At 42.4% G+C, this 25,401-nt stretch overlaps 2 protein-coding genes across 2 annotated transcripts in view; both read left to right on the forward strand.

The window, feature by feature from the left end:
- Ccdc148 (coiled-coil domain containing 148) overlaps positions 1–25,401 on the forward strand; it is a 230,044-nt gene that overhangs the window by 40,406 nt on the left and 164,237 nt on the right. The window lies entirely within an intron of this gene.
- On the forward strand, positions 20,263–20,979 carry LOC130864687 (gem-associated protein 8-like). Its single transcript, XM_057755391.1, has one exon. The coding sequence runs from the start codon at positions 20,263–20,265 to the stop codon at positions 20,977–20,979; it is 717 nt and encodes a 238-aa protein (XP_057611374.1).

The following is a 25,401-nucleotide window of genomic DNA, read 5'->3' on the forward strand; positions in this document are numbered from 1 at the left end:
GTTTATAAGTTCAGAGCAGTGTGGAGGATTCTTCGTTTTTCTAAAAAATGAATAGTTTAAAAATTCTTTAATTTAAAAGATTTGTTTACGTTATTGTATGTGTATGGATGCTTTGCCTGCCTGCGTGCACAGCACAGGGTGCCTGGACCTCTCGGAGGCCAGAAGGGGTGTCGTTTCCTGGGAAACTGGAGTTACAGCTGCTTATGAGTCGCCATGAGGGTGCTGGGAACTGAACTGGGGTCCTCTGGAAGGGCAACAGGTGCTCTTAACCACTGAGCTATCTCTTCCGCTCCAAAATTCTTTAATTTTAAACTATATACTATGATATGATACAAACAAACTTCATACTCACACCGTCCTTGTTCCTTTCAGACCCAGGAATCATGTTTAGCCATGCCTTCTTTATCCTTTCATTATCTGTTAATGACAATAAAACAAATGTATTTTTTATTTCTTTTCCTTCCTTTATAGGACAGGCAAAGTTTAAAGATTCCCCAGAGTTCTCTTCTTATTTTGAATTATTTTTCAGTTGGTAATTCTTTGCACAGAGAATTTATTAAATTATCTACACAAATACAAGACCTTCTTAAAGTTGTTGAAATTAATAATACAGTTTTTCATTTAAATTTATGTTTAACTGATACATAAAAGCAGCAACATCACTTATTAATGGGCGCCATGTGCTGCTTCAGTGTATCTAAATATTGCATGATGTTTACGCATCAAGATAAACATATCTATCTCCTCAAGCATTTATTACTTCTATGTGGCAAAACCCTTTTTTCTGGCTTTTGAAACACACATCCTGCTTGCAGCAGCACAGTAGAATTTTTTTTCTGGAAACAGAGTCACGGTATGTGTCTCAGGCTGGCCTGCAACTCAACATCCTTCTCTCTTAGCCTCTGAGTGCTGGGGTTGCATGTGCCACCATGGCTACACGCCGGAGCTTCTGAGTCCAATCCAACCCAACTTTCCTCCCTGCCCCACTTCTCCACCTGAATGTAATGAGTGTTCTACTCCCAACTTCTATGAAATTTTTTGAGGCAGAATCTCACTATGTAGTCCTTACTGGCTTGGAATTCCCTATGCTGGCCTGGAACTCCGAGATCTGCCTGCCTCTGCCTCCAAACTACTGAGGTTAAAGGCGTGCACCACACCGGCCCTTGAATTAGCTTTTTATATTCCATGTGTGAGTGAACTCATGTGGTAATTTTTTTCTTCCTGTGCCTGGCTTATTTCACTTGACACGATGAATTCCAGTTCTGTCTGTTGTTGAGAACGGCAGTCATTACATTTCATGGCTGAAAAGGATTTTAATTTGTGTATACAGCACAGCAACTTGTTTTAAAGTTACCATTCGCAGATAGCAATCTTACAAGATCTCAGAATGACTGACTTGTTTTCTGAAACACAATGCTTGGTACAGGACATCTTTTGAGGTGACCAGAATGTTCTGGAGTGTTATTCGCATTGCTGTATCTACCTGGTTTGATACGGTTCCTCCCCATGCCGTGTTTGCTCCCAATTTTCAAATTAATTTCTCACATAAAATCACACTAGGAAGCTGTGAACTGACCTCAGAAATAGTTAAGAGTGACTTATTAATACAGATTTGAAAACTTGTCCTTCCAAATTCTTATGGGGTGTTGCAAGAGCCCAAGCTGTTTGAATTTACTGTGCTAAATCAAGACTGACGCTAATTTCTGCCTCTAGTATGGTCATGTGATTAGCTGGCTATGAAGCTGTGAGTTTTTGAGCTGCTTGAGCCCTTTCTGCCCCTCACTGCTCATATTTATCTCCGGGGATTATGAGGCTCTCCCCTGTCCCTGCCACTAATTGCTTTTGAGATTCACCTCAAAAGCACCCAAGATTATATGGTAGATATGCAGTTAGTCTTGAATGGGGTTTTGCAGTGATGATAATGATAGTCTTACCAGGCTGGGCTTGTGGTCTGCACCATGCACTGTGCTGAGCTCCATGCAGATGCAGTTTATCTGTTGTTTATGTCTAGCGTAACTTCCCAGAGGCAGTCAGCGTTCTGATACCACATTGTGAAAGGCAACAGAAAATCAGAGAAGGTGTTCTTCCAAAGCTACACAACTACTAACTAGGGAGCTTGAATTCAAGCTTTTAGGACCCACCTAATGACTACTCTACACATTTGCTGTGTCATGGGGAGCAATATGCAGCATTGATGCTCAAGCTATGTTGACAACATTCTGGAGAATCTGGGCCACTGAGTCTCTGGATTAATTTTTTTTTTCAGTTTATTCATCTACTAAATACATTATTGTTTCTTAAAATAAACACTAAGATAAAACAATGGTGTGTGTGTTGACATAAGACTATGTTGAATAATTTTGGCAGTGTTACTTTACAATGGCTTTTTAAAAGTTAGCGTTAAATGCCAATTTTAATTGTTGAGCTTGGTGGGTGCATTAGCGACAGTGGTTCACTGCTTCACTCTGGAAAAGCTGCTTTCTGTCAGGTTTGTGAACAGCTTCACTGTTTAGTTCACACAGAGGTCAGTAGTTCTAAAAATACACTTTTAATAGGTCATGCAATAGATGTTTTGTATGTGTTGTAGGGACTTGCCCTCAGTAGTTAAGATGAGCGGTTTTGTGCCCTCTTTGTGAGTGTGTGTCTGCATTGTCAGTGTGGGGAGGCATATCTTGTTTGAAAGCCCGAGGCTTATAATCTTACAAACTCTTACATCCCTGTTTTGTAAAATGTCTATTATATATCATTGCATTTGACAGATGTTTTGGCTGTGGAACTTCAAAACATGGGCTTTGGATCAGAATTAAAAGAAAAAAAGGAGATCTGTGGCCATTTTGTTTGATTAAAAAACACTGAGGCCATTGATTCCATTCAGGCTGACGGCCTTTTCAGGTGACCTCAGCTTCTGTGTCAGCAAACCTAGTGCAGCATCTCGCCTGCCCTGGGAGACTGCGTCTCTGCTCTGGGTCCCCTCTTAGTATGATGAAGTGTTAAGACCTGTTCATTTCAAAACAGACCATTTAAAAATGAAAAAGCCACATCGTTCAGCTCCCTGGACCGGGAGCCTTGGCGACCGGGTCTCTTCTCAGCTGTAGAAAATCTCCTAAAGCAAAATCACATGACCCACAAGAAAAGCTATTACTTCAGTTTGAGGTGGTTTATTCTGCTCCTTAGTACTGAAAACAGGGCATTAACTGGAAGAACTTGGCAGAGCTGTTTAGTCAAAGGTCCAAGTTCTAAATACTGGCAGAGAACGTTCTTCTATAACTTTTTAAAGTCTGCTTTTGACTATAAACCTTCATTTTCACCAACAGAATTGAGGTTAATACATCCACCGAGAGAAAGAAGGTATTTTAGATGAAGTTGTTAAAAACCCTTATGGTCATGTTACCTCATCATTACCCTCAATTGCAGCCATATGGAATTTGGGGTGAAAGTGGAACTGGGGGTGCCCTGACTATAGTTGGGACTTGGTGGCCTCATGACTAACATGGGAAACTGACCTGTTTCAGCTATGTTGGTCTGTCTGGGTTTTCAAAAAATTATTTTTCTAAATTGTGTGAATCTGTGTAGGGGTATGCAGATGAGGGCAGATGCCCATGGAAGCCAGAGGCATCAGATCTCGAGAGCTGGAGTTACAGGCAGCTATGCTCTGCCTAATATGGACACAAGGAAACAGACTTGGGTCCTCTTCAAGAGCAGTATGTGCTCTTAAATACCGAGCCATCCCTCCAGTCCCAGGGCCATGGTTTGACGTACCCTTTCCGCGATTTTTTTGTTAGGTTCAACCAAGGCACCAAAATCAAACAATGACAAAAGAGAACCTTCCTTAACTGAACAAGGGGAATTATACAACAAATCCCCAGCAAGGCTGCAAACTCCACTGTGAGCAGAGTGCAGTTTCTGGATGCAGCGCAGTGAACAGTGGCCCAGCCTCTATTTATGAAGAATTAAACTCTAGCAATTTTGATCTTATTAAGTTTTATATCTTTTGTCAATTGACATAATCTTCTCAATTGTCTTTTTATCTGTAAAATAGGATAACGATAGCAGCCTTGGATCAAGTGATAGCTAAGAGAGTTCTTTGTAAAAGACAGGTGTTGGTTGTGTGGGTGCGTTGCACTGGTCTGAGACTTTAGGTACCCTGTGTGGGACCACAGACGATGGCATCTCGCCCACTCCTGGCTTATCCCTGGCTTTTAGCCTTTGCCTTGGTTCTCTAGCTGGACCTGGGCTGCCCTGTGCTGGCCACAGATCACACTCCCTGTCTGCACCTCTTTTTGGCCTTTCTTACCTACACTCCCAGAGAAAATAGTGCTGCCTTTGCTTGGTCACTTCCCCCTTGCAGTTACTTCTCTTCCACTCTGAAATGTTCTCATTTCAAGCCTCTAGACGCTAACCTCCCTGTCCCATTTCTTCTTTCTGCTGCCCGCCTGACTACAGCAGTTTCTTGCCGGGATGTAAAGACCCGTTTTTGCCCTTTTCACCTGGCCTCGGGTGTGGATCTGCTTTGGTCCTGGTCTTGTCACTGACAATGGGAGCCTTCTTGCTTCATTCTGCAGTGTACTTCCTCTGTGCCCATTGCCAGTGGGAGGTGGAACCTTGCCCACTTTTGAAAGGCTCCGTGATACAAGTGAACTTCAAGTTCCAGTTAAAGGAAGCAGAAACAAGACAGTCATGTTTTAACCCTTCTCAGCTAGTGATGATGATGATAATGATAACAATAATAATGAACATTAATAGTGGAAGTAACTTCAGTACTGGCAACAATACCCATAGCACTCACTGTTCATTGCCCTGGCAGTTAAAATTTATTGCCACTTTTTGCAACCACACAAGATTTTTTTTTAAAATACACATTGTATTATTTAAACCTTCAGACAACTCTATGAGATTACCAAGTTGTTATTTATTTTGTTGACTTGATAAAACTGAGGCTGAAGCCCTAAAGACACCCAACCACGAGAGACACCACACTGGATGCCAGGCGTGTAGGGTTTCCCACTCTGCTGCTGCATGTTATACAATACACTGATTAGCTTGTAGGGATGAGGCCTCTGACTTGAATGCCCCCAGCAGCCAGGGGAGAAGTGGAAGTCAGTGGACAGGCAGTGCTGGCAAGACACCAGCCTGTGATGCTGGGAGCCTTCTTCTCAGGATGCCAACTCGGGGTGTTGCAGAAAGAACACCTGTCCTGTCTAAAAAGGACCACTGCTGGCCAGCATCCAATCTTGTCAGGAAATAAAGCATTTTGTTGTTGTTGTTGTTGTTTTGCACATAGATTTAAAAAGATGGAACTTCAGATTTTATAGTTCTTTGTTTCCTAATTATTAAACAGTGACATTAAATGCAAATCCTTTAGAAGCCTAAACAAAACACTGTAATTATGTCTGGGGACTGAGTTTGGTTTGGCTCATTCGCTGCTTGGGGTTAGGTCTTGTGGTGTTTTACTGTTTCAGTGAGTAGTAACATAGGTTGAGAGATGCCTTCTTTCCTATTCACCAGCAGTTGGACCGTTCTGAGCCGCTCCATGACATTGCTTAGGCAAAGACTCTGGAAAAAGCCCATTTGATTATATATTGCTTAGAAACTAAAAGAAGTAACAGCAAAAACATTGCCTCTAAATACCTCCTGTGTACTGTGCACCTCACAGGTACCTCTTTAGCTTAATCCCCTTAACATCTGGTTAACATGTAAGGGAAAGCAATCTGAGTGGTTAAGAACAGCAGCAACGACTTGCCTAAGACACCTCTCCGGTGTTGGGCAGCGCAGGCTTCATGGCCAGAGGTACATGGCTCTGAAAACTTCATCCAGGCATGGGGTGGGCTCCCTGTGCTCAGGGTGAGTTTTCGGTTTCAGTGGAGACGATTCCTCTAATCAAAATGATGTCTGTACACTACCAGAAATCCTTCTCTTTTACACGATCACCCTGACTGAAGTTCTAGCCTTGAGGGATTCCTTTGTGCTGGTAGTAAGGCTCCCGGGAGGCTCCGCTGCAAGCAGTCTTCATTCACGAGTGGACGTGGTTTTTCAATCCCCTCCTTCCAGAATCTGCCTGAAACCATGAGGGCTTTTCTGGGCAGTGGGAGACAGATCCTTCTGGGAATCGTGAATCACGGCTCAGCCATGGTGGCCGATAGGTGGAACACAGTCATGCCCAACCAGGTCTCTGTCTGCTGCTGGAGCAGGTGGCGGGCATGGGGCCTCTTAAAATACTTTGCCTTTGATGTTTTTATCCTGTGGTAACTAATTTTTGAGGGGAAGAACAAACGGCAGAGTTTTGTTGTTACAGTAGGAAAAGTGAACGAGTTCTAGTCATCAGAATGTGACAGAAACAAGGTGGCCGTGTTTACAGAGTGGAAATCTATGTGAGATGAGACACTTGCAAGAGAGCGGGGTGGCTGCCTGACTCTCCAAGACCCCCTGTGCTAACCTCGCCTTGGTCTTTCTCATCTTCCTAAAGTGATGAGGAATACGGGGTTTGAGTTGTTGTCTTCTGCCAAGGAGAGGGAGAGGCTAGAAGGACTAGGTGATTCTTGGCAAGGATTGTCTGACCTGGATGAAGCCTCGGTACCGACTGTATTTTATTACACAGCTTTGGCCCCAAACATCCCCTGAATGTTTACCGTGCCAAGTCTGATAAAAATTTTCTCCTGCCTGTGTACAATATGACTCCTGGCTCCCATACTTTGAGATTCCAGGGAGCTCAAATTTCTTCTTTTATTTCACTTTGGAAATGCAGGATGAACAAGTTTGTTCTTTTGTTGCAGTTCAGATGCAACTTGGCATCATTAACTCAATCTTCCATTACTGCGGCTGTACCATTATCCACACAAGACCCTCATCAGATGTTACTCAGTTCCTGGAGCCGTACACTTAGATTTCCCAGCCACCAGAACCTGAGTTCAATAAACCTCGATTCTTGATGAAGGACTCTGTCTGTGATATTCAGTTACAGCGGCAGAAAGATGAACCAAGTTATTGTACAATTACTCTGTTCGTCTAAGCCATAGCCAGGCACTGGGAAAGGTTTCTATGAGTGAATTGCTTGATTCTTTGTGATGTACTTGGAGATCAGAACCGTTTATTTAGTTCCCAAGCAAGCTGGTAGAGAGCAGTGTCTTTTAACGTGACCTGTCCCTCAGTGACGCCTCTTTAAAACCCTGTCCACTCGTGATCTGCTCTCTCGTCAGTTCATTCGTTTAACGTTGGCTGCCTCTTTCCTGAATTGGAGCCATCCATGTTCTTGGCATCAACACATTTCTGTCAAGCCTCTTTTTATTCATTTTTTTCTGTTTTTATCTAAGGCTGCCCACTTGACCCCCCCCTGGCCTGCAGTCACGTGGGATTGCTGCACTATTCTAAACACATCAGGTGGTTGTGCTTCCTGGATCTGAGTGTTCTTTTTCCGAGATCTTCCCTCCCCAGACGGGGCAATTCAAGACTCACCTTACAAGGCACCTGCCTCTTCCTTTTCCAGCTTGGCCTTCGACCAAATGCAAAATTAGGCTGTTGACCTGGGGACAGCAATGGCACATTGTGTATCTCTGGAGAGTCATGACCCCTGGCTCATGTTCTTCCTTGTGGAACAATCCAGGCACTGTTAGCTCTTCTGTTTATCTCAGATCCGCAGCGGTCTAAATCCGTTTTTCTACTCTTTAATGAGTGAGTCATCCTGGCTCATTCCTCACAGCTTCCCCATCCTTCAGACTTCCTTCAGCACAGTTGCTCACACGCAGCAGTTTACGAAACATTGTAGCTACCTTCATCTGTTTTTAAGAGGATTTACAGGTGGTGTTAACTTCTTTAGAAACCGACACTACCTCCACCAGGTGGAGAGGTGCCCCTAGCGCATCTGGACAAAGACTCCCTGGATCTTAACTAAGGCCTGTGACATGAGTACCCCGAGAGCTAAGGAAAAGTGGGAGCAAGTTCCTGTTCTCACCCGCGGCTTCATTACCACCATGCAGTGTGTGGCGGTGTGTAACCAAACGCAGGGAACTGTCATCAGACCCCTCTGAAAACAAACTACAGTAACAACTACAGTGATGTTGTATGGGAGATTTAAAATCACCAAATGCATTGGAAACGTAGATTTATACCGACTGCTGCTACCTCAGAACAGTGTTTTAAGGGTTAAAATTGTTCTGAGATAGCAGTGAAAATAATAGAGAAGTAGTTTGTAGATTTTGGACATTGTGATGTAATACGCCAACGCTTGTCTTGTTGAGACTATGTAATAACGGCGCTAGGTAGCCCTGGCAGGAAGCGAGAGATCCCGAGTCGGCTGCCGGGGACATGGGGCCGGCCTGTGCTTCATTTGGCGCCAGCACAAGGACTGGGCCAGGTCATCCTCGGCAAGGATTGGATGAGTGAGGAAACCAGTGGACAGCCACAGGAGGAAGGAGGATGCTCTGCAGAGAAACCCCTGCTGGAGTGACCTCACCTCACACTATGGATGAGAAACCAGTACCAGAGCCAGTGAGTCAGCGGCAGGAAGTGGATTTTTGACTGCAATGACAGACAAGTGATGGCCCTGCTCCGTCAATGTGTGTGATGTGATCACTTGAGTCTTGTGGGGAAAGAATGCGAAACCACCCTTCGTTTCTTTTCCCCGGAAACTGCATCCTGATCTTTCAATCCTCATCCAGGTCTCAAGACTTCATACCTCTAGTTTTGTCTCTGTTGCCTGGAAACCTTACCTGGGCCCTATCTATGTCTGCTCACTGCCCTATAGTACCTAACAGCTTTATTTACATGCATGCCCCTGCAAGGCCACATTGAATGTAGTTAACTTAGCATCTTTTGAGTTCATGGCATGACAACTGCATCAAGAAATTTCACTATTAACCCAATGTGTGGTGCACGCCTTTAATCCCAGCACTGGGGAGGCAGAAGCAGGTGGAGCTCTGTGAGTTCGAAGTCAGCCCTGTTTACATAGTGAGTTTCAGGATAGCTGGGGCTTTAAACCTCACAAAAAAATTTATGCTTAATCTTAGTTATCTTATTTAATGATCTTTGGAAGTTCTAGGTTCGTAGTAGAGGGAATCTCGGATCATTTTCTTCATGAACAATAATATTAAGTGCTGAAATGAGCAATGTGGGGGTAACAAACTTTCATAAATAAACAATAAATAAACAAAGAGCTTGCTCCGTTTTTCCAGAGCGAACCCATTTAGGTAAATAGTGCTGTAGAATAAAGCCTCATTACTTTGGTGGTGAATGTTTAATTCATCTATGTCATTGTGATTAAATGTTCTCTAGCATTTTATAGTAGTTAAAACTGACCTAATATATTTTAAGACTAAGAATATAGACATTTTACAAATAATATTGATCTTTTAATTAAAGTTTATGATAAACAGACTATTTTTAAACACAAACATTTTTATTATATTTATTAGCGAAGAGCATAACAGTCATCAGTAACAAGGGAGAAGCTGCCATTCATGCCCCCTGAAGGCAAGGGATGTGACCCTTGTGTCCCCTTCAGCAGCTCATGGAGCACCAGCAGGTAATAAGAAGCCAATAAATCATTGGCAAGTGACACCAGTCACATTTTACACTGCTGCTTGCCCAAAAAACAAGTCTTGAATAATGGCCATTACCCGAGCAATAGCTTTTAGTTTGTGATGTGGGAAACCTCAGTGCTATACGGAGATGCTGAAGGGTTCTGCAAACAGTAAATTGCTTTCTGCCACATCTTTCCCATTGCCTGGGTGTGTTTGTAAGGACTCTTAGTTACAGTCTAGGTTGGGCAAAATAAAAATGCATTGGTTGAAGACTACCAAGTAGTAGGGAAGATGAGAAGGAGAAAAGGAAGGGCAAGGAGGAGGGGGGAGGAGGAAGAGGAGAAACAGCAGCAGCCACTGCTGCCACTGTCAAAGAAAGGGCAGGAACCTAGGTCTCAACATATGGTTCCTCTCCTAAGGTCCCCAACCCCATCTAGGAGAGCGACTGTATGTTCACAGCAGGTCAGTGTTGGGGGATGCATGCTTATGAAGCTGTGAGGGTTTAGCTCTTAGAACAGATCCTTGTGAACTGGCTTCAAGTTTTCTTGGTTCTTGACTATAAAATCTTGGAGAGGGAATTTTATTTATGGTAGTTTCACTGTTAAAGGGATCTGAAACCTGTTTTACTTCATGACTTTGCAGCCCACTGCTCTCCTGACCCCACAGAGTTTTCCCCATCTGGTCCTCCTCAGCGCCATCCCTCTATTCCGAACATGGACTCCCTGCCCAGCTTCCCCCTATTAACTCTCCCTCGAGGCTCAGTTGGCTCTGAGATTTCCTGGTCAGTGTGTTTGATAGACCTTTGGGGCCTCTATGTGAGTTTCAGTGAATACTCCCTGCTGAGAGAATCCCCTTCCAACTTTGTGTCTGGGAGAAACTGCTTTATAGCAAATAAGTTTCAAGGCCATTAAATCAGAGACATTTTAAAATCTACTTTTAAAAGGCTTTCATTTACGGACAAGTGGCCGTTGCTTGATGTCTCTTGTCCTCCAAGCAGTATGTGACTATGGTAGACGTTCTTAAATTCTTTCATAGAGCAAACACCTTCAATCATCAGATATCTTGGATGTTCTCTGATACAAGAGCTAAAAAGTGATGTTGAACAGCAAGAGTGCTCAGGAGTGTTGAAGCATGGAATGCTGGGTATGGTCCTTTCTTCTTTCGGTCCTTTCCTTCCTTCCTTCCTTCCTTCCTTCCTTCCTTCCTTCCTTCCTTCCTTCCTTCCTTCCTTCCTTCCTTCCTTCCTTCCTTCCTTCCCTCTGTGCAGTCAGTTAAGGCTTCTAGACCCCAAGCTGCAAAGGTGACCCCAGTCAGGCCAGACCGTAACATTGTGTTTCTGTGACCACAAGAGGTGCTAGCTCAGTGCTCCTGACTCCAGCTTCAGTGCTAAATTAGAACACGAGAGAAATGTTCCAGAGAGTATTTATATTATGCACCCAACACACACATTGAGATAGTCTTTTTTCTTTTTCTTTTTAGTTATAAACTCATTGGCTTATTAGCTTAGGCTTCTTATTAACTAATTCTTATAACTTATATTAGCTCATAATTCTTGTCTATGTTAGCTGCGTTGCTTGGTACCTTTTTTGGCATGGTAGTCACATCTTGCTTGTTCTGTGTCTGGACCATAACTCCAGAATACAGAATCCTCTTCCCAGGATTCTTCTGTTCTCATTGCCTCACCTCTACTTCCTGCCTGGTCACCCTGCCTATACTTCCTGCCTGGCTACTGGACAATCAGCATTTTATTAAAACAAGTACAAGAAACAAATGTTTACAGGGTAAAACCAGCGTCTCACAGCACTTTCACCCCCCCCCCTTTTTTTAAAGAACAAGAACTCTGAATCTAATCTCCCTTGTTTAGCTTTTCTCCTGACCATTATCCATAACAATTTGTAACCAACATTCTAAACAAAGGAAAATATCTATAGTCCAGTTTTTGGGAATGTGATTGTAAATTTTCTGCCTACTTCCTGCTGAATAGAGGTGCTGATAATCTTATGGGGACTTACAGAAAATTTAGAATTATGATCAAGTCATGACTGGAGTAGTCTATGAGGCTTGATTATCTCAGCCAGCAGTCTTGAATCTGTTCTGAGTGTAGCATTCAGACATCTGAGCCATCTGTTCCTATCGGAGATTTCTTAGGGGATCTTCCTTGATCAAACCTTATTTTTCTTAGCCCAGAATAAATCCATAGCCTCTCATTTTCTGTGGAAACAAAAGCAAAACCTCTTCTCCAAAGTAACATGTCTTTTGACTTCAATTTTGAAGTCAAGGCATTTACAAAATATTTATGCTTTATTAATCCAGCAGCATTTATATTTAAATATCTTTTAGCAGCTTTTGCTCCTTCCTCAGCTGTCAAGCAATTCAAAGACAACATAATACTATACAGTATCCAGACTCTCTGTGTATTTTCCATCTTTACATAGCTTTATTTTAAACTCTATTTCTTTTAATTTTTGGCTTTTTGAGACAGAGTTTCTCTGTGTATCTTTGTCCCGGAATTCACTCTGTAGACCAGGTTGTCCTTGAACTCAGATTAGCCTGCCTCTGCCTCTCAAGTATTGGGATTAAAGGTGTGTGCCACTACACCTTGAATTCACAGAGGTCTGCCTGCCTCTGTTGAGACAGTCTTTATGTTTTATTCCAGGCTTTCCTAAACTCCTGTGCTCAGATAATTCCCCTGCTGTAGATAGCATCCTGAGGCATCTTGAGCAGTCGGGACTATAAGGACAATCACTTGCAATAAGGTTGGGAGTATAATTTGAATCTTGAGAAAGTTATTACAAATAAAGCCAGAGGTCAGGACAAATTCTAGTAGAAATATGTGGACAGGGCTGTGGCCTTTGTTGTTGTTGTTCTTCAAGACAGGTTTTCTCTGTAGCCCTGGCTATCCTGGAACTTGCTCTATAGACCAAGCTGGTCCAGAACTCATAAAGATCTTTTTGCCTCTGTCTCCAAAGTGCTGGGATTAAAGGCATGGGCCATCACTGCCTGGTCAGGCCTATGTGTGCTCTTAATGAGAGTTCTTCAAATAGATCTATGGTAAGATTATTTTAAAAAGAAAAATTAAGTTTAGTTTTTTTTAAAGACATGGATAAGTGCTTTTGAAAGAGTTATGGTTTGACTTTGTTTATATGGAAAGGGCATAGTTGGGGATTAAAGTTTGAGATCAGATAAATTAATTTTATTAAAGTCTTCTTATGCCCTACAGTATATTAGTAGGATTTTCTATCATCATGTCTTTTTAAATATTCTAGGTCTCTCTTTTAGTTCCTGTCCTGGAACTAGCTCTTGTAGACCATGCTGGCCTCAAACTCACAGAGATCCGCCTACCTCTGCCTCCCGAGTGCTGGGATTAAAGGCATGCGCCATCACTGCCCGGCAAGGTCTCTCTTTTAAATATTGAAAGGTCTGGCAGAAATAAAACTCATTAAAGAGCTATTTATTCTTTATGTTTCTTCAGGTTATAGAGGGGATAAAAAACACAAGGCATTTTTTTTCACATAGTAGAGACCAATATATCCTAGGAGACTTTCATGTTTACCCTATGAGAAGTTAAATATGTATTTATTTTGAAGACATGTGAGAAATGTCATAGAAATAATCTTATAAAGTTTTGTTTGCATTTTTAAATTACCTGTATGTATGTACATCTGAGTGTGAGTGTGAGCACACAAATAAATCTGGCCATCTCTTTAGACCTTTGAAGATTCTTGAAATACTTGACCTGATGCCACATCTAGAATTTTCATGCCAATTTTTATACCTATGAATTGTGGCATCATTAGCAACCAGTGATTCCCTAAGTGGTATGTCTACATCTTATTAATCAGTGGACCATAGTTCAGGATGTAATTCTAATACAATCTTTCATTGAAAGTTGCTTTTGGTTATGGTATTTTATGATAGCAGTTGAAACCAAACTAATATACTAACTTTGTTTCCTGCTTGGGCTGAATAATGGCAGAATTGGAGAAGCAATTTTGTTTATGATAACAATAACCCTGAGTGTACATGGTACCCAAATCTCATTTTCTAAATCCAATTCCCTAAAGAACCCAAACACCTTGGAAAATTATTCGATTCAAGACCATGACCAGAAAAACCCAAGATGAATCTGGAAAGTTATATTGTTCTAAGAAGCAAGGAAGCAATCAAGGAAGATATCAAGTGATCATGAGTACCCAGAACCATCTACATATTTTCATATTGCTGATATAGTTGTGATTCAAATTAATTATCCAACATTGATTATGACTAGCAAGAACTACAACAAGAATGTAGAAGATTGTTGAGATAGAGATGGGTGAAAAGTAAAAGTGGTTGAAGGTAGAGACCAACTGAATTTTATTGTGACAATGGGGTAAACTATGTGGAAGGAGGAGGAGCATGTGTGTAGCAATCCCAGAGAAAGAAATGGACAATTCAGTATCTTTAGGGACTGTGTTACTTTTCTGTTGCTATGGTAGAACGTTATGATTAAAGGTCACTTAAGGAAGAAAAAGTTGATTTTGGCTTATTGTTCCAGAGGGGGAAGAGTCCATGATGGCGGGGAGGTCTGCAAGCAGGTAGCATGGCAGCACAAGCAGGAAGCTGAGAAAGCACATCTACAACATTTAGCATGAAGCAGAAGTGAGGCTGTGAAATCTCAAAGCCTGTCCCTAGTGATCTAACTTCCTTCAGCAAGGACAAACCTCCTAAATGTCTCTAAACAGCACCACCACCTGGAGATCAAGTGTTCAAAATATATGAGCCTGTGGGGGACATTCTCACCTAAACCACATTTCACTTCCTGCCTCCCAGAGGGCCATGGCCATCTCTCAATGCAAAATGGATTTAGTCCAATTTCAAATGTTCTCATAACCTTTCTCAATCTCAACACTGTTTAAAGTCCCAAGTCTTCTGAGACTCAAGACAATCTCTTAAAGTGAGCCCTGTAAAATCAAAAACAAAGTATGTACTCCCAACATACAATGGCACAGAATATATCTTTTCATTCCCCAGATGGGAATAAGGGCATGGCAAGGACCTATTGGGTCAAAGTAAGACTGAAATCCACTAGGGCAAATCTCAAATCCTGTAGTTCCTTGTCTGATGTCGAAGGGCTTACACGACTCCATGGCCTCCCTCCCCACCTTGCTGCCCGCCATATATATCTCTTTTGGGGCTGCCTTCAAATCCTTTTATGCAGCACTTCTTGGCAGATGTCTCACAACTCTGGCATCTCCATCATCTTGGGGTCTCCTGTGCATCTCTGCTTTTACTTTGATAGTGTCGCACAATTGCCTCCAGGGCTTCCTGCCTTCATTCAGAAACTCCTGTGACACACATGGCCTGGTGCCAGTGACTTCCTGAAAGAGCCAAGGAAGAGTCTATGACCCTTCGCTCTTGCATCCTTCGTGTCTCTAAAATTGAACCCCTTTAATTGCATTTATAACAGTCTTTTTATTTGGTGCTTTCTAGGATCAGAAACCTCCTGAGGTGTTCTTTCCCAAGGTGGAAGTTTAGCTGCGTGAGGTCTTGCCCTGAAGGCACTCTTTTCATTGTTTAATTACATAGCAAGAGGTGTCTCCTTAACTATACCAATCTCTGAGACAATTACAGCCTCACTTTCAACATAAGCCTTGGCTTCAACCTTAAGCTTCCTAGTGTTCTTTTCCTATCCAAATGATACGTTTTGTGTTTCTTTCTGTGCCCCTTGCTTTTTCATTTTCATTGTTGACCTGTATAATGGAAATCAGTTATGATCATGCTACAAACTTAATGCTATACTATCTTGAAATTTTGTCTTCCAGAGAAATTAGTCCATTCCCTTTCTTTTAGCTTCAGGCAAGTTCTTAAGGACAAGGACCGAAGGTAGCCAGATTCTTTAATATGGTCGCACAGGAATGACTTCTAGCCCATCACTCTCAGCACTAATGTTTTCTAGATTCCTATTTTAAAAGGCAATGCTCAAAGCCCTGTTTATGGCATTCAGCTGTCTTTCTAACGCAAAGCTACAGAGTTTTCCCACATTGTCGGTGGACCATGTTGGGTGCCATCTGTTGAACACCATGTCCTTCTACAAATCAACATGCTCAGGTTCTTCACTGCCTGCTCTCAGGCACCAGCTTCTCTCTTAGTTACTTTTGTGTTGCTGGAATAAAACACCATGACCAAGACAACTTAAGGAGAAGAGGGCTTATTTTAACCCACAATTCCAGAGGGTGAGAGTCCATCATGGTGTGGTAGGTGGGCATGGTAGCAAGCAGCGGGCATGAGAGGTGGCATGAGAAAGAAGCTGTAAGATCACATCTTCAATCACGAGCCCAAAGCAGAGAGAACAAACTGGAGGTGGAGCGAGACTGAAATCTACAAGCCTCCTCCGCTTATGAGCTTCCTCCAGCAAGGCCGCACTCCTAAATCTTGCTAAACAATGCTACCATCTGGGGAGCAGGTGATCAGATAAAGGAGCCCAGGAGGGACACGTTTCACTCACACAACCACAGCAACAGGGCATTAGTATTTGTTAAGAATTGTGGCAGAAGTAGCCGGAGATAGAAGAAAACAAGCTTGGGTACCAGGATCTATGAAGAAATGGAGTTTCAAGCATCTCTTTGTGGGTTGAAAGGGTCATGAGAAAATTCCTTAACCTGATCTTCTGCATGGTTAATTTGCCTTTATAAGTGGTGACAGACCTGAAGATGACCAAGAAGCATTTGTGTTTCTCATGGATTTCTCTCTTTCATCCTTTTTCTTTCTTTCTTTAATAAAACAAATATACTAGGTACAAAAAAATATCATTGATGTGATGACAAAAGTGAAGTTGGCTCAGTGGGCAAAGCATTTGCCAGCAAGCCTGATGACCCAAGTTCCAGGCCCAAAACCCAGATGGTAAAAGGAGAGAAGCAACTCACACAAGTTATCCTCTCAGTATTATATGTGGTCCGTGACTACACGCTCCACCCCATGTACGTACAAATAAATGAAACGAAAACCCCAAACCCCAAACATTAAGTTTAACCATTTTCTAAGTGTGAATATATAAATGAGTTATTTAAGCCCCCCAAGTGTTAGTTTTCTCACCTAATAAGTGGGTCTAATTGCAGCTGTCATGTGGTGTGATGTGCCCTATTAATGCTCCCTTGAGGTTCTCTTCTGCTTCTGCCCACTCCACCACAGTATATATATTTTTTTATACCACATGAACACTTCTATTGTAGTTAAAGATAAATAAAAGCAACCCTCTGAGATCTTGGCTGGGCATACTTTCACCAGTTTTGTGTAAATGGGACAATAGATTTAGAGTGTAGAGCCAGCCGTTAGTCCCTCAGGGTCTTTGGAAGATGCTGCAGCCAGGGAGGAAGGAGACAATGCAAGGCCTTCCTTTCCATGATGCCCTTGCTTGGCAGATGGGCAGCACCAGACAGATGGTGATGGGTCATGCTCCTTTTCTTTTCAAGTGACCCGATCTTGCCAAAGGACACTTGGCACTCTAGGAAGGATGCGGTACTCTCTAAAGAGATGCCAGAAGGCTTGTTTGACCTGTAGAAGCGTGAAGAGGTGAAAATTCTCTTCAGGTACCATAGATGCTCTACTAAGATGTCGCCCAAAAGAGATAGTTATTATTCAGTGAGCATTTGGACAGACTGACAGGACAGACAGACCGATTCAGAAACCCCTCACCTCACTTGCAACACGAGTCTGTCTCTCTCATTAGACGATAACCTATTGGATAGAGTGAATCTGGGTAAACAAATACATAAATTATGTATCCAGTGGGTAAACCTTATTCGTTTCAAACTTAGCTCTCACAAAGCACTAATTGCGAGGGAAAAGAGCAACTGTGCGGTGGGATCTTTGACAGAGACTGTCTTAATTAAATGTTGGAAGTGACACCAGGGGCAAGTGTGAAGCAGACTGCAAGACGAAGAGCACAGCCTCTTGTCCTGACCTACCGTGCATCTAATCACCAGGAAGCACCAGACAAACCCAGCCTAAAGGACAACCCACAGGGAAAACTGGCATGTAGTATACAATGTGTCACGATCACCAGTGTCAAAGGCAGGCGGCACAGCAAGACTGACTGGAGGAGGCTAAAGGGACACAGCAACTCCACGCAGGGCCTGCTTCTGAGCGGGGGCTCCTGCTGTGAAAGGCATTGCTAGAACAATTGGCAAAACTCGAGTGCCCGCAGGACGATGAGCTGATAGCAATGTTATCGATGTTAGATCTTGCCAAGGGCCGTCTAGTGGCTGCATGGGAGATTGTTTTGTTTGTAGGATGATTCTCTCAAGAGTGTAGGAGTGGTAGGTAATAAGGGCAGCAACTTCCATGAGATCGAAGTCTCCCTCAGAAAATAGACTTCTTTGATGGTTTAAAAATATAGAAGTTAGTTTAAAATAAAACCTTAAGAGGAAATGTTTTTTCTTCTTTTAAAAAGAATGTGTTATAGAGCAAAAATCTATTGTATGTGCATTGATTTTTTTTTGTGGCATTTTTATATGTAGCTTTGCAGTCATTTACATAGTATGTATATATTTACATATGCATAGTAAATGTATATATGCATGTGGTATTTGGGTTCTTTAGAGGAACAGAACTTACAGAATGAATGTTTATTAAATTGTCTTTATAGGCTGTTGTTCAGCTAGTCCAAGAATTGCTGTCTACCAATAGAAAGTTCAAGAATCCAGTAATTGTTCAGTACATGAGGCTTTCTCAGCTGATTTTTAGTGTACACTGGAATCCCAGAGAAGCAGGCTCTTATGCCAGTGAAATAATGGATATGTGAGTGAGAGCAAGAAGCCAAAAAACAAAACAAAAAAACAAACAAACAAAAAAAACCCAGCTTCCTTGTAGACCGGGTTGGCCTTGAACCGACAGAGATCTGTCTGCCTCTGACTCACAAGTGCTGGGATTAAAGGCATATGCTACCACTGGGTGGCCCTAGAATGATTTAATTGAGAAAAAATTTCTCACAGGTATACCAGACCCCTGGGTTTTAGTTACAGATGTAGTCAAGTTAGTCAAGAATAGTCAACACAAGTCCACCGTTTGTCAACTTGATACACAATCATATCTTCTTATGTCATGCTTAATTTTTAAATGAAAACAATATCCAGGTCATAATTACACCTAACATGATGTATTTCTCTCATGTACAATCACAAACACATTATATATCTAATGAAGTCAGTTATGCTAAACATGATATAACTATACCTCATACAACCACAAATACATGATAAATTTTAGAGTAGGTAGCAATGTCCCTGGAGGGTTATTCTTTTAGTATCTCAAACTTAAATATGATAACCACTGATATCCTCTTAATTGATGTTATATTACATGATAAAGAAATCGAGGAAAGACAACACAAATGTCTGTATGAAAACATTCTTAATTTATGGTTGACTCTATTGAATCACATGACTAAAATTAAGTCAACCATGAATCATGATGTTAGAGCCAACATGAACTCTATAGTTGACTAGGCCTGGTGTTAGGTTTATCTCTGTGATCTGTGGTGGCATCAGGGCCTGTTGTTATCAGATGAAGGGGGACAGGAAGACCTGCTATGAACATAGAAAATAACAAGGAAGTCACTATACGTGTTCTGATTTTTCACCAAGGCAGCACTGGGTAGTCATTTTTGCTCATTAAAATCTTTAACAATTGTCCCTCAAAAACTTTTTAAAAATAGGTTTATTAGCCATGGTGATAACTTACTGGAAACTATGTTACAGGGGTGTTCTTTTGAAGCATGTGTGCATTCAATAATTTCTCTCTCTCTCCCCGTCACTCTCTTATAAGTGACAGAGACAGCTAATAAGCAGCAGATCCAAGGACACACAGCAGTCACAAAATGCTGGTGCTGGGAGGCTTTTGATGTGTATCCTCTCTGGCCAGTTAAGGAAGGGAACCTGGCGGCTCTCTTTCACTGGGAGCAGCTGGGCTAGTTTTCTGACATAGGCTGGCAGCCCCTGTCTCTGATCCCAGTGGAGCTTGGTAAGGCTTGTGCTTCTGCTTGGCCTTCACCCTCCCAGTGGGTGCTTTCAGTTTGAAACTCCCCCAAGAGGCTGTACCGATGCCTCAGTGTGAGCAGCAGGTGCTGGTCTGGGATCTGCATCTCACCCTTTCCAAGGCTCTTATGAGGGCCGAATGAATCAGAAGACAGGTTTTCAAGTATGACATGGATAACACCACTGTATCCTTTAATAGGCCAATAGCAGAAGGTGTGACCCTGATGTGGGTTTCCCCTCTCTATGCTGTGAATATTATTGGTTAATAAAGGAACTGCTTTGGGTCTATAGCAGAGCTGTAGGGGAACAGAGCTTGGCGGGGAGGAGGGGGGCGGGAACTGAACACAGTGCTGGGAGAGAGGAGAAGTTAGAGAGAAGCCATGTAGCCCTGCCAGAGTCTGACAGAATTTTACCCAGTAAGTTACTGCCACGTGGCAATACAGATTAATGGAGATGGGTTCAATTAATATGTAAGAGTTAGCCAAAAAGAAGCTAGAGCTAATAGACCAAGCAGTGATTTAAATAATATGGTTTCTGTTTGCTTATTTTGGGGCTGAGTGGCTGGGAACCAACAAGTTGCTTTCTGTTTACTACATGACCCAGATTAAAGGAAGATCTTTCCGACCTCCCTACCCCCGCTCCACCGAAAATTGGACCCGTGGTTGCCGACCGCCTGACATCTGCAAGCTGCATGCCCAGGAGTGCTCACTTGGAATTTGCGATCAGCGATAGCAGCAATGACTTCAAAATGGAGAACTAGTGAATCTTGGTATTCTCACCCAGCGTATACAAGATATTGGCGACATTATCATCATGCAATGGTTTGGATGCGAACCCACCAGAATGTCTACAGGAAGTCCAGGAATTCCTGTCTCACTTCCCCATGGTTCTACCCTCAAGGAGTTCTTCCCTGGAACTCTGTTGCTTATGAGGCTGGGCATCCTTGGAACTATCAAAACCAACACGTGGTCTGGCAGGAGCCTCCCTACAGTGTTTCCCATCTCCAAAGCTCTGGGCAGCCTTTATATGATAGCAGTAGAATCCAGGCAACCACAAGAGAAGATGAAGCCCCATATGAAGAGGAAGAGATGGAGTCGGATTCAGATAATGAAATAGAATGCGACCTGAGCAATATGGAAATCACGGAGGAGCTCCGCCAGTACTTTGCAGAGACTGAGAGGCACAGAAAAGAGCGGCGGCGACAACAGCAACTAGAAGCCGAGCGCCTGGACGACTATGTAAATGCCGACCATGGACTGTACTACAACCACCAAAGGTCCACAGAGCCTCCCTCAGAGAAGCCTGGGGAGCGGCGTCAAGCAGAGATGAAGCGCTTGTATGGGGACAGTGCTCCCAAGATCCTGGCCATGGAGGCTGCTGTGCAGATGAGCTTTGACAAGCACTGTGACAAAAAGCAGCCAAAATACTGGCCTGTCATTCCTCTGAAGTTCTGAGTCGTGGGCACAGGGACCTTGGGGAAAGCATCCTGAACACAGTTCCTCTCCTCCCTCCTCTGGATGTGTTCTCTTCATTTCTCCTGGACATTTTTCAGAGAAAAGGCCTGTATACCAACACAGTGGATACGATCTGTCAGCCACTTAGAACTGTCAGCAGGAAGTACACTGTTGCCGACACAAGAAATGTCCCCTTTACATAAAGTGATAATCATATATATTATACTTTTATACTGGCTCTTGATTAACTCCCTAAAAGTTCAGTTCATGGACATTTTTGCCTAGAGATACAATGGTTTGCATTTGTAATTTCCTTCTTTAAGCCTTCCTGGATATCACAAAAGCCTTAAGCCACATGTCATTTTTTTTTTTTTGAGACCAGTTCTCATATAACCCAAGTTAGCCTCAAATTCTTAAATCCTCCTCCTTCCACATCCCAAATGCTAGCTTACAGATGTGCACCCCATTGTGGGCTCTAATCCACATGTTCTCACTGACTGTAACCCTTTGGGTCCCTCTGAAAATGATATAAGACTATAGTAAGGAAAATGCCACTTGTTATTCAGCGAGGTGTCAGCCTACATGCTCTCTAAAAGGCCTGAGAGCAATGCTCTGGGCTTGGCAGGCCATGTCCTCCGTCTCCTAACTGCCTAACCCTGACTTTACAGCGTCAAAACAGCCATGGATACTGAGTAAAACAAATGGACTTGACTGTGATCCAATAAAACTTTATTTGTAAAATACAAAAAAAAATATATTTCCACCTCAAAAGATCTGGATTAGAGGTATACCTTCCTACTTTAAAAGTGGGTTGCTGGAGCACACTTTTAATTCGAGTTCTTGGGAGTCAGGAACAGGTGGGTCCATAAAATCAAGGCCAGTCTGGTCTACAGAGCAAGTTAAGGACAGTCAGAGCTACACAGAGAAACTCTGCCTCAAAAAAATGGATGTGTGTGTGTGTGTGTGTGTGTGTGTGTGTACATCTGTGCTGGTGCCTGTGTTTGTATGCATTCACCTGTGTGTGCACATATGGAGACCCGAGATCTACATGAGGTGTCCTGCATCTCTCCACCATGATTTTTTGGGACAGGGTATTCCAGTGAAATGTATAGCACTGTTTGGGCCAGGATGGCTAGCCAGAAAGCCCCCTGGGGGATCCACCTGTCTCCAATTCCTCCAGCCCTGTGGTTACAAACATACAACTGCCATGGCCAGCTTCTACATAGACCCAGGGCCCTCATACCCTTGTACTTGCTTGTTAAGCACTATCTATTGAGCCATCTCCCCCAGCCTAGATATTTTTATACAAATTTTTTATTAAATAAGAATATTCTTATTTTGTACTTTGCTTTAGAATGTTGTATTTATGCATAAGCTATATGTCATCCTTTAAACTTGCTATAATATTAACATGTTATAGTGTCTTTTTGAGTATGAAACATGCTGTGCTATTAGAGTGGGAAGATTTGGTTTTAAATGTCGCTGAGTACCTTTCAGCAAGTTTGTTGATTCTGTCATGTTATTATATCAAATAAACCTCAGATGGCAGCTGCGAGTGAGATCTGGTAGCAGTTAATTTAATCCTGTTCTTGGAAGAAGAGTCGTGTGTGCCGTTTACACACCTTGTGTCTTCTCACATTTCCCGTTGGACAGGACCAGGAGTATCATTTTCTAAATCCAAATAGTGTTTGGGATGCTAAGATTGATTGATTTTTATTCCTCGCTCTTCCTCAAATCCCCAGTAACTAACGATTCAAGTGAATCTGACTGCCTCACCTTGTTCTGCTGCTGCCGATAACGAGTCCATAGCACATCCTCACTGCTTATGGTTCGGGGTGGTGAGCCTGCAGAGCTGATGGCTGCTGAGGGTGTGTTCTTCACTTTGAGAGGCATCCCATAGTGATGCTAACAGAAATCACATCTCTTTGGTCTCCCCTCTTGGGACTCTAATTTCAACAGAGAGAGAGGAGTCTTTGTCACTTTCTATAAGGTCCCTCCAACTAACGGAATCCCTTTTGAGCTGATGTCAGCATTCAGACAATGGCATTGAGGTCATCTTTAAGGCACTATTAGGAGTATGCTTGCTTGTGTTTTATGATGATGATGTGTGCACATTTCCACTGAATATATGTAGGACTAGAATGGCAAGGCAAAAATAGCTGAACAATTTTCCTGAAGAAAATACACGGATTTACGCCCCTACGAGCCACGTAAGTGCTCCGTTCTTCTGCTCTTCCTCGGTCACTGAGCATTTTGTTTTGTTTTAGCTTCCATAGCATGCTGATGGTGCTATCATGTTGCGGCTTAAATTGGATTCTCTTAACAAGTGAAGTCAAATGCCTTTTAGTATGGGAAGGTGTCTTTTTGTTGTGAACTGTCTGTTCAGGTTTTCTGCTCTGTTTTTTTTTTAATGGCTTGTCAGCTTTTATCTTATTAATTTATATGTGCTTTTGAAATATGCTTCTGGACCCACACTTTTATGAGGAAAATGCTTGGACAGCAAATACATTTCCATAATGTTTATGTTGCCAGTTGCCTGTTCATTTCCTTACAGAAGTTCTTAGTTTAATATTGCCCAACTTCTTACCTTTCCACTTTGGATTAGCATTTGGTAAAGAAATCTCTTTAACCCCAGGGTCCTGGAATTTCTTTTGAGGGGAGAAACCTTCATCTCATGTATCTCAGGCTGGCCTCAAATTCACTGAGGAAGACCTTGAATGTTGAATTTCTGGTCCTCCTGCCTCCACAGTGCTGGAATAATTAATACCATACCTAATTTTATGTGTGCCAAGGATTGAATGTGGGGCTTTATACATGCTAGGCAAACGTTCAACCAACCGAGGTACATCCCTGGCCTTTTGCAAGCCTGGGTGTTCCCCTCCCACACACACCTCTCTCTGTGTGTATACAGTCCCGACCTTGAATTCCTCCATCTCTCTCTCCCAAGTTCAGAGTAACGCACTACATGCCGATCTTTGTTATTTTGATTGGGCATGTTGTAGTTAATTATTTTAATTTATCTGTTATTGATTACTACTAACAAGTGGTAGTTAGTATTTCTTATTGACTGTTAGAATTTTATTTATTTATTTATTTTTATTTAAGGTAGGGTCTCACTATATAGCCAGCCATTTCTGGCCTCAAACTCAGAGACCCAGCTGCATTTGCCTCCTGAGTGCTGAAATTGAAGTTGTATGTCACCATTCCTGGCTTGAATCCAAGTATTTTGATAGCACATTCGTTTTTCTTTTGGATTTATTTTTATCTTACATGTATGAATGTTTTGGCTGCATGTATGTCCAAACTCCACATAAATGACTGGTACCCTTGAAGACCAGAAAAAGTGCATCAGATTACCTGACTGGAGCTACAGATCATTGTGAGCTGACTTCTGTGTACTGTGTACCGAACTCAGGACCTCTGCAAGAGCAGCAAGTGCCCTTACTCACTGAGGAATTTCTCCAGCTATTGACGGTACATTTAAATCCAAGAAGGAACTCCTATGTAGCCAACTCCTCACTGTCCTTGACATGTATGATCACTGACCCTCTTACCCTCAATTCCTATTCCACAGGCAAAATCAAGAAGATAGAAACCTATTATTCCTTTCTTATTTCTAGTTTTAATAAAAACTTATTTTTCACAAAACAATTTTAAAATCATTGTTTGGGTGACACAACGTGATTCCTTCACAAGAGGTTGTGAAGTCAGAGAGAGTTGAAGCGTTGCCACTTCCATTAGGACTAGGTTGAAACTACCGGGGAAAGGGGTGGAGCCAGGCCTTCCCCTAACTTCCTAATGTCACTCAGTACCTTTTACCTCCAGTCTCACTGAGGGACAGTGCTGCACTGCCCACATCAACCAGTAATGATCCGACTGCATACGTGGCGTGTGTCTTCCTGAAGATTAGCTCAGGAGACTGTTACCCGCTTCGGAGTTACCCCACTCTGTCTCCTCTCAGCAGCAAATTTGCATTTAGAGGAGACATGAGACTTTTTTTTTTAATGACTTAAACTTGAGGTGTCTAGAAAAAGGAAATAGGAAATAAATGATTTTCTTTTTGTTCCTTCTTTGCTTTCCTGTCACCTTTTCTCTATTTCCTTCTAAATGTCATCTTAACACCTCTAATTGTGAAAATTTTACTTCTCTTTTTTTTGCCTTTACTTATTAGCACAGAAATCTTTTCAAATCTCACCTGGCGGTAGCACCGCGAATAAACATTGCTTCCCTATTATAACTCTTCCATTCCCTCAAGATACGTTAGCCCCTGCGTCTCACAGCGCTGTCACTGAGCAGTTTCGTAGTCTTTGTTGCTAATAGACCGCTATTTTTTATTGAAATTAAAAAACTTTCATATAATATTTACAAGAAAATTGCTTCCTGTATAATTGATCCTTTGTGGAAAAGCTATTCATTCCAGGG

This window comes from Chionomys nivalis, chromosome 22 (assembly GCF_950005125.1).
Source record: "Chionomys nivalis chromosome 22, mChiNiv1.1, whole genome shotgun sequence".
NCBI lineage: Eukaryota > Metazoa > Chordata > Mammalia > Rodentia > Cricetidae > Chionomys > Chionomys nivalis.